Raw genomic sequence first — 10551 nt, forward strand, 5'->3', positions numbered from 1 at the left:
ATTTTGCCAAGCCCATGTGCGAGACCCACACCATACGTATATTTTTGGCACTGCTGACACGTGTGCTGAATTCTTCCCCAAAAATGTGTTAGCTTGTCTCTCAGTACTCTCTGGCAGCCCTACCCTGTCTGTGGCACTCTCCTCCAAGCCCATTGGTTCCTTCAGAAGAGGTACATTTTTAAAATCAAATCAAATTTTTTTATTTTATTGTTATAGTTACATTTTTAAAAGTTTCAAAGTCTCAGTTTTTTCCAAAACTGCTGGGCATTGTAGTTCTTAGCAAACATTGCTCAAACAGGAGGTGATTTGTTGGGGACTATTTTCAGCTGTGGATTAATACACATCTAGTGCTCTAGTGAGTATTTGGGTCATCAGGACAGTGCATGTGGGGTTCAGTCAAAATGAACTATATGTTCATTCGGTATTTCCAAGGAATCAAAAATATAAAATACTGACAGCCTCATCCTATGATGTAAAAACTCCACCATTTCATAAGACAAAGAAATGAGCACCACCAACAGAAACATCATCGAAAGGGAAAGGGAGCTGCTGTAGTGTTTCTGGGTAAGTGCATTGTGGAATTTTGAAGGTGAAATGATGATTTCTAACACTCTTTGGTATGAAACTGCTTCCCGAAGAAAGGAAAGCTTCAAGTGTCTGGAACAAATTAATCTGAAAAGCACCAATCAAAATGTAATCAAGTCGCTCAGCAAGCTTTTATAAAAAAAAACCCTGAAAAATGCTTCACCTTTGGATCGTGAGCAGAAACCTTCACAACTTGATTAAGTTCCCTGAATAATGCCTGTGACAAGCTGAACCTAATGTGAATCACGCTCCTGGTCAGCTTTGCTCTTTAAAGCACAACCACATCTTCAACACAGTGATAAGTGACAGCACCTGAACCTGGGGGCCATTATGCATGCATGTCAGACACCTCAGCATCCAGGAGATGGAGACTAAATTAAATTGCAACAGAAAACAGGCTTTGCTGATAACAAAGACTTCCAAAAGACTCATAAACAGTTTCCTATCAATATATACAATCTCCAAGGTCTGTGTGAAGGCTGCATTTAGCTTCTGATGTCAACGCTCTCCCCAGAGGCTCACCTCTACGGCTTACGTTCTTCAAGGGGAATAAGACAGACCATCTAAATGAGGTGGCATTTAAATTCTCAATATGTTAGAGAAATAAAAAAACAGTCTTGTTTACCTTCACAGTTCTTCCCATCAAATGCTAGGGAGAAGCCTGCTGTGCATGAGCAGTGGTAGGAGCCTGGGGTGTTTTCACAGGTCTGGGCACACAGCCTGCCAGGATAGCGCCAGCACTCATTTACATCTGTCAGTGCAGGAGTAGGAGCCATTAGACAACAGACAGATACCTCCAGGCCACAGAGGACTCAATGCCAGTTCCCATTCAGCCACGTATGTAGAGTGACTTTTTCACTCATGTTCAAATTTTTCATACTCCTGCATACATCTAGTTAACAATTAGCCAAACACTTCACAGTGGTTTTCCAATTAAAACATAATTAAGTAAAAAAAGTGGAAAAAATTAAAACTTATAAAAGGTTTTCTAGTGAAACAATTGATGATGGTATAAATCATATTACCACTATGTCCTGATTGCTCATATATGGATATTTGTACTATTTAGCCGATTTTAGAGATAAGTATGTATGGGGCCCTTGTCTTTGCATTTCCTGTTCCTTGTCTTGTCCCCCCATATAACTGGCTCTTACTTAGCTAGCTAACATGGAATTACTGTGAGAATTGACAGCCTGCAGCAGTGATAACACTAACACTTTTAACACATGTATATGTGTTAAAAGAACAAAAGCTTATGTTATTGAATTTGTCACCTGTCATTTCGCAAAGTGGGCAGTTCATAATAATATATAATCTCTCAGTCAGTCCAGTTCGTTCAAGTCTTGCTGTATCGTTGTCTGGGAACCCATCTATCTTGGATTTTGGAACACATCTTCAAACCTAGTCTTCCTCCTCCACAAACTGGTCCACTGCCTCCTCCTCATAGAGTGATGGAGGTGTTGTGGGAGGAATGTACATTAGAATGTACTTCTTGGCCCACCCATACAAACATTTTTGTAATATTTAAAGTTTTTATTTTTATTTTCAGTGTTACCACTTGGTAACACATGGATGGAAACCCACTCCTTCCTGTTTTCTTCAGTTAGCAAGAACAAAAGGGCTTTCTTGCCTTTTTCAAAAAAGGATAAAAATTGTTGTGACAGCAATACCCAAAAATACTAGAATGTGCAAACACAGTATCAAAAATAACAGAACCTTTCTTGTTTCAGTGTTTTAACTTAATTTATATTTTTAACACTGTGCTGCAGTTCCAAAAAATGTAAGCCCTCGCACAATTAGCACTAATCATCAGTAAAGGTCTGACAGAAGTGTCCCCCCCGTTTTAATTAGTCAAATCTGACATCACATTTAAAACAAAACTTTGTTTTCTTGGCCCTGCACACTGAGGCTTAACTGAGCCAGTGAGATTTTCTTCTGCCTCCAGAGAAGCGCTGGCTTCAAAAACAGTTTGACGACTAAACCTCCAATCTGCTCGTCATCATCTCACAGACCTGACACAGCAATACGTACCAGTGCAGACTTTGCGGAGGGCGTCATACTGGTAGCCCGTCTGACAGTCACAGCGGTAGCTGCCAGGGAGGTTGTGACAGATCTGGCCCACTCCACAGCGGTGCGTCCCCATCTGACACTCATCAATGTCTAGACAGGCAGAGAGAAAGATAAAGCACCTCAGCAATGACCCACTCTGCACCTGAATGAGTTGAGCTTAAACACAGCCAAACTCCTACTCACACAACCAGACACACACTCAGAAATGCATTCACATATCTTTCTTTTGCTCACTCTCTGGACCTATTTAGACAATCGAAAGTGCATTTAGGGCACTTCTGCTAGTTCAGCGTTGCATAATCTGGTTGCAAAGTAAGGCACAGAGAGTAAAGGGGTTGTATTTAGTTTCTTAATTAAATGACCTGCAATGAATGAAATTATGATGTTGAGGTGAGTTACTAAAAACAATTATCATTACACAATTTATATCAAATAATTTGTCTGTATTTATCCATATTACAATTTGTATTAAAAGGTATTATTTATTTATTTCATTTTTGAATGATTTGGCCTCCATATAACTGATCCAGCCCACTCTTAGACTATAGACCGATTTCTAACCTCCCCTTCCTCTCTAAGATTCTGGAGAAAGTAGTCGCCAAACAGTTGTCAACATAACAATAGCTTATTTAGGATTCCAGTCAGCGGAATTTAAGAGTTCATCCACAGCACAGGAGACAGCTCTGTTAGAAGTTAAATATGATCTTTTGATTGCTTCCAACAATTGGACTTGTCTTCTGTACTTGTATATTTAGATCGTAGTGGCGCATTTGACACCATTTGACCATAATATCCTTTTTACAGAACTTGAGCATCAAAATTGGCATTAAGGAAATTAAGAGCTCATAGTTTACCCCATTACCCCCCTAGACAACTACGTTCTCTGAATGCTGGGCTACGTGTTGTCCTATAAGTCTCTAAAAAGTAGAACAGAACCAGAGCCTTCCAGTTACCAACTCCTCTCCTGTGGAAACCAGCTTCCAGTTGTGTTGGCGGGGAGGCAGACAAACTCTCCCACATTTAAGTAGGATTTTAGGTTTTAAACGGTTCGTCTTTGATAAAGGCTTAAGTTAGGCCTGATATCAGGTGATCTGAACCATCCTTATTATGCTGCCTCGAATTTTTCTAGACTAGTCAAAGGGTTCCAATGATGCACTGACCCCTTTCTTCCTCTCTCTTCTCTTTCTTGCCAGTATCTTCTTGTGCTTTTCGTCTGTCAGTTTTCATGGATTCTCTGGTGGAGCCCTCCTGCGATGTCCTGCTTGGACTCCCATTGCTAATATACACTGATATTATTATAATTACTTATATTATTATTATTCATACAGTACTATTATTACTAATAATCACTGCTCATTGTACCCATTCATCATCTTCTTCATGTTCATCATCATTCAGTTCACTACTATTATTGTAGTGTTGCTACTGTTGTTGCGTGCACCTAGTCTCTCCCTCTCCCTCCTCTCTTTCACTCTCTCTCTCTCTCTCTCTCTCTCTCTAACTGGTCGAGGCAGACGACCACCCACCTAGAGCCGAAGGGTCTGTCCTAGGTTTCTGCCTGTTAAAAGGCAGTTTTTCCTTGCTGCCGTCCCCATGGTGTCAATAAAAAAATAAATATTGCTATAAGGAGTTCGGTCTAGACCGGCTCTATTTGAAAAGTGTGATAACTTCTGTTATGAATTAGCCTTACACAAATAAAACTGAATTGAATTGAATCCTAACTTGCTCGTTCTTCCCTATTCTGGCATTTTGTAACCATGCATTTGAGCACTTGTGTCCTTCATATCTTTCCATAGCTGCCAGCCCCCTTTGTCCGTGCTGTTGTGTTAAAGAGGTAAATCTCACCGACACACTTGGCTCCATCGGGGCTTGCGTGGTAGCCGTGGCTGCACATTACGACCTTCTTCTGGCACGTGTAGGAGCCCACCGTGTTGATACAGTTAAAGCCAGAGCTGCACGGCTCGCTCAGGCTGCTGCACTCATTTATGTCTGCAGAAACACAGAAAGAGAGAGAATCAAGTCTCAAGACAGCTGAAACAATGACAGTTCCACAGGAGAATGATTGTTAGGTGGTTTAATCCTGATTGACAGGCCTACCTATGACTACTTGCTCGCAGTCATTTTAACAGAACAATTACATGGTTTTGTATTGTTGACTTGTTGTCGGTAATCATGCCTTCCAAATATATAGTGGCTCCAATACTCGTACGAAGCAGATAATGAACTGTGGATTTAACACGTGCATACATTCAGGTGGACGTGATACAGCGCATCGAGTGAAAAAATGCCAAACTGATTGAAGAGCAGGAGCAAAAATGTGACAAGAGGGGTTAGTCTGTAGTATCATAATTAACATTTGCAAAAACACAGAAGAAACAGAAGATTTTAATTTGGAGTTTCCATTTGAAGAAAGCTAAAGGAAGCCCTCCACCCTCAGTGATAGATCTGTAATGTATGTGCAATCATCTGCTGGGACACATTAGGCTCTGTGATTACTTTGCTCCGCGTGGCTGTACATCAGCCGAGGTATATGAGGCACTTTTATGATATCAGGAGCACCCAGGGGTGAACCCCGCCATTCCAAGATGATAATGTTTCCCTACACACTGCTAAACAAATTGTAAGTAATTAGGCAGGATGTTATTTGTTTAATTTGTATAAAGGTTTTATTGAAGGTTACTATTTCTTGGCCGGGTGCAGGAGGAACCCCCGGAGTCTTGTCATTGTGAGGTTACAACCAAGAAATAAACCAGCACATAACCCACAATAAAACCACAACTATTCGTTTTTACACGTTTCCCCTTGCCGACAGTCTTTATGCTAAACTAAAAAAATGTCTTGTGGTAGAGGCTTTCTATTTAAACAGATTATATGTTTGTTATCTCTCAGCAAGAAAGCACTTCTCAAAAGCATTTCTTAAAATGTCAAACTTTAAAAAACTTTAAAACCTTAGAAAATGAGAGGAGAGAACTGGGGAATGAAATGCAATAAAGGTTCCTGGTCTGACGCAAGCTAGGGATGTTGTGGTTGATAGTCAGCACTGAGAAATATGGTTGATTGTTGAGTCTCATTCCCAGGTCGTAGAATACGGACGCTTTGGGCTTTTTTATTAAATCATAAGTGATTCTAATGACCAGGAACAAGTCGACAGTTAAAATGCTTGAAGATGGCTGATTGTTGAGAATAATATCAGCTATCATTCTTGACTCTGATTAGTTTTTTTCATACAGGCCCGGTGGATTCTTACAAATACCATTAGGAGCACTAGGAGGAGCCAGAAGAACCTTATTTTTTCACAGATTATCTGTCTCATGTACTACTGTCAGGACACAGTAACAGTATCAACAAATATGACAAAAAGTTATTTTTATAAAAGTTACCTACTGCAGCTTTAATGGTCATGTGTTGTGAGTTTCCATTAGCCAACAGAGAGCAGTGCTAACAGTCTCTTACCGATACAGTTGCCATGGGAGTCCTGTGTGAAGCCACTAATGCACTTGTGTTTGGGGTTGCACAGGAAAGAGCCCACTGTGTTTTCACACACAAAGCCCACACCACAGTTATGGTTTCGCAGAACACATTCATCAATGTCTGCAGGAAAGAACAGATAAACATACATTCATTGAGTCATCCTGACAAAATAATACACACTTTATTAAACTGTAGAAAAAAGAGTAAAAAGTTTAAAACTGCCAACTCCCTGAGCTTCAGTCTGAGCTCTCAGCTTGTTAGCGGTACAGTAGGTGGCACTGTGGCTCAAGCACAGAATAAACATGTGCTGCATCCAAGAAATTCAAACTTTTACTCTGTCAGTGTTTAACTGGAGGAAGAATTCCCCTCCCATAAAAATATCATTCCTTCCAACTCTGCAATTAACAGAAGTTGAACAAAACTTCTTAAATGACAGTTATTGAATCTCAAGAGCGATGGATGGGGTTTAAATGGAAGATTTGTTCTTTTGTGCTACAAGCCTGTCTCTCAGGAGTCCACATTATATCGGGTCCTCTGGGACTCGTCCTGTGGCACACAAGCGGAAGGTCTTACTTTGGGTTTTTCTCTACCAATCATCATCAGAGGGGTACATTTCCAACACCACAGCGAAAGATCTCGCCTTTCTGTCATGCACCTAATTAGTTTTTCCCCCGTTGGATGGCCGACTAAATATTACCTTCATTATCTAGCTACATTGATTAGTCCTCCTTGGTGCCAAGTGCTGATGACACAAGTCACAGAGCTTCAAAGTGCTTTAACGCCCGCGCAATGCTGCCTCTCTGGGTGATTATCTTGTCATATACCGAACCTGGGCATCTGCTGAAACACAAATATCACTACTGGGGCCAGAAAAAAATGAGCATTAATCTTAATTAAGCCTCGCTGACTGAGCTGAGTTGAAGTCATGACCACAGACACAGGAATGAAAATGACTGTAAATAATACACATCACTCTGAGGATTTGTGTATATTTGTATGTCACTAATGTTGATTGTATTCATCTAAACAGGGACTAAGTGTGGAAATGAGCTGTCTAAATATATTCTGGTCCTGTTAAAAAGCCTTTGAAAACAACTGTCTGCCATCAATAATGCCAGGACACTCCAATAGCCTCAACACGTATCCATGATGTACAGCACTGCAGTCTTGTATTAAGGGACGTGTGAGTTCTCAAGGGGCCCTTTAAGGACAAATTACTCCCAGTTTTTGGCAATACAATTAGAAAGAGGGTATGTGATGACAAAGTTAAGGACCAGAATAGCCTGTGTGAGTATGTATGAGCATCGATTACGCAGTGCCTCAGTTTGGGCCAAGGGTGTTGGACTTGTGTGCTGCAGCTGGTTGCTGGATCCTCTTTAAACTGCAGAGAAACTGGCAAAACTAAGTAACACACTCCAACACAAACAAGAGCCCTGGCCAAACGTAAGTGCCCAGTTGTGTTATGAAGTGGAAATACACTGATGGTGATGTTTAGAACCACACACACGAAGGCTGCAGCTACATATGAATGAGTATTTTCAGCCAGATGTATTGCAGCCCAGTATCCGCAGGTATCATGTACAAATTGGTCCAGGGCCAACGTTCAGTGCCAATGAAGGAAGAACCCTACCTGTAGTGGGTGAGGTCTGCGTGTTAGACTGGCATGTAGCACTTGACTTTCATGCAGGAGACCAGAATTTGCATCTTGTCACAGACCTGCAATTAACGTTTGCTTTTTATTTTAAAGGTATGAGAGAGAATGACATCCCACTCACTCTGCCTGTGTTGCTATCACAGCCTCTCTGTGGTTGTGTGCAGCTGCGTAGAGTAAAACTGCTGTTGCTGTTTTATCATCTACATTGCTGAAGGAAGGATGTAATTCGACCAAACCAGATTTAGTGATTGTTGGAGTAGTGGAAAGACTAACGGGCGCATTTGTCCCTAATGTCCCTAATGATTAACGTTAGCTTACATTTCGGCCATTGCTGCCCTGCACATCTAAATCGGTGAACAAGGGGTTTATTTCAACCAAACCAGAGTTTGTGATTGTTGGAAAGACTGTGGAAAGACTGTAGGTTTTATTTTATTTTTGTCCAATTGTTTTGTTCTGGGATGCTGGTGCTGTAGTGTGACATCCAGTGGGAAGTGAATTTCATATATATAACCTTTAACTGCAACCAGTCTTTTCTTTAAAAAAAATATTTTCCCTCTAAAACCCATTGGTATTTGACTTAACAAAAACCGCACTATCATTGAAAATTATCCAGGCATTTCCTGAACCGTCCAACATTGACGTTATTGTCTGGCGATAGGACTGTGGTTTTGCTTTACTGTCCTTTACTGCCTTATTTTTGCTCTCTCACCACTAAAAAGAAGTAAAAAAAATCCTGCACTGCATATTGAAGAAGACGTCATCAGCATTTCCACCGACTACTTTAGTGGCTCTGGAAATGACTGCTGGGTAAATTGGCTTAATGAAATACATCAGGAACAATGAACTCACCCTCGCAAACACCATTCCTCAGCTGGTAGCCGGCAGGACAAGTGACCTGCAGCTCGCATACAAATGAGCCCACTGTGTTCACACAGCCCTCGCTGGGCCGACAACTGTGGGTGTTGGTCGCGCACTCGTCCACATCTGCAGGAGAAGAACAAGGTTGACTGTGTGTGAAATGACAGGGGGGAGAGGGAGACGGACAGAGGGTGTGCGGCTGTGAGGTGGAGGTGAAGCAGGCTCTCAGAGGTTGCTGACTGACGGGACTTGTACGTAACTGTTCTCTCCTGACTGGTCCTTAGTGTCACCATGACAGGGCTCAATGAGTCAGCAGCAGATGGACGTCAGCAAAAAAAACACAGAAGAACCAAACAAAGAAAGTCATTCTTACATCTAGGAGTGTGAGGCATACTCGGAAATTACATGTTTTGTTTTTCCCTGTATGAAAATCACTAGCTGGGAGGCATTCAAGAGTCTCAGACTGAGAAACTTGCTTTAAAAGTCAACTCAAAACACAGAAGTTGTCGATTTGGGCAGTCAAAATCATGTGAAAATGGTTTTCAAATTACCAAAGGTGGTTTCTATTACCAAAGGGAAGAAAATCTCTTTGGAGATGATCATAAATGCTCCTTTGGCCTCAAAGCGTCTGGTGTGCACTGATAACTCTCACTTACAGCCCAAGGACAGTGTTTGTGTAGTGGTGTTGAAGATTAAAGATGCACTAGTCAATATTTTATTTATTTTATATTTTATATCAACAATGGATCAAATGATGTACTATATAATGTGAAACGGGTCGTAGTGATAAACCCACAGAAAACTATTAACTCAATCTGTTGCTCCCCTCAGTCCTATGGAGCAATTTATCATCTTTCAGCTTGTTGTTTTGGTTTTGTAGGGCCTGCAACTTTAATGCTCTCTCATTAATCTCCTAACAAGATGCAGCAGGCAGCTGTTTTCAGTAAGAAACTGATAAACCCACTCTGCCCCCTGCTACCTGCCCTGCACCTAACAGCAGACAGACAAGTTAGCAACTAGCTGGTGAATATAGTGGAGCATCTAGCAGCTAAAGAGCCAGCAAGTTCAAACTTAACCAAGTTGTAACGTAAATTATTACTAAGTTGTGATTTATGCATTATTAAAATAAAAGCTTTTGCACCACAGAGATAAGTTACTCTAAGTAACAACTAAATACTTACACATAGCCCTAAGGTAATGTAAATCATAACATTTCACAGAATTATACTCACTCATGGTAAAACAGCAGCTTTTCTGCCACACAACATAATTTTTTCATTAATTGCAGCCATTTTGTGACACATTAATCAACTAGAGACCTAATTTATTGATATGATATTTCAATATTTTCAATATCTAGCTTACTACGAAGCCAAGTGGGTCATGCCAGCCAGTAAGCTACTGCACATGGTAACCATGGTGATGGAACAATAGCCTGGATCGCTGATTGGCTATTTTTCTTATTTATGACATAAATTATGTACATCCGAACTATTTAAGTTATGCTCCAAGTGATTGTGGTGCAATTAGCTGTTTTAGTTATAAATTAACTACTAGTTACTGAGCCTCTAGTGTCGACTTTACACCCTAATATAGGACAGAACTTACACATAGCTGGTGCAACTCAGTCCAGATGTTTAGAGACCAATACAGAGCTAAGACAAGGCTGAATACTAAACTTACATTTGTCACATGGTCAAAAAACACATCTGTGTGAAACTGTAATTAGACATTGCTCGCACGTTTTCTAATTATACATATGTCAATGGTGTGTTTACTCAGTTAATGCTGCTATAAGAACCACAGCATTCAGCATATAAACTGACTTCTGATATTTTCAGGTAGGTCTTTAAGCTGTAAAATGTTACAGCTAACTTGCTAATTAGATTAATCCAACAGACAAGCTACTGTAG

At 40.7% G+C, this 10551-nt stretch overlaps 1 protein-coding gene across 2 annotated transcripts in view; it reads right to left on the reverse strand.

Annotated features, from left to right (window-relative positions):
• Positions 1-10551, reverse strand: part of fbln2 (fibulin 2) — a 69302-nt gene that overhangs the window by 5769 nt on the left and 52982 nt on the right. For both annotated transcript variants that reach the window (XM_035661980.1, XM_035661979.1), the window contains exons 9-13: positions 8630-8764; positions 6109-6246; positions 4501-4644; positions 2617-2745; positions 1211-1336 (exon numbers count right to left, since the gene is read on the reverse strand). In XM_035661980.1, the coding sequence (XP_035517873.1) occupies positions 1211-1336; positions 2617-2745; positions 4501-4644; positions 6109-6246; positions 8630-8764 (672 nt within the window). The remainder of the gene's footprint in view (positions 1-1210; positions 1337-2616; positions 2746-4500; positions 4645-6108; positions 6247-8629; positions 8765-10551) is intronic.

The sequence above is a fragment of the Morone saxatilis genome, unplaced genomic scaffold, assembly GCF_004916995.1.
Source record: "Morone saxatilis isolate NCDOM2014 unplaced genomic scaffold, NCSU_SB_2.0 Contig18, whole genome shotgun sequence".
NCBI classification, from domain to species: domain Eukaryota; kingdom Metazoa; phylum Chordata; class Actinopteri; family Moronidae; genus Morone; species Morone saxatilis.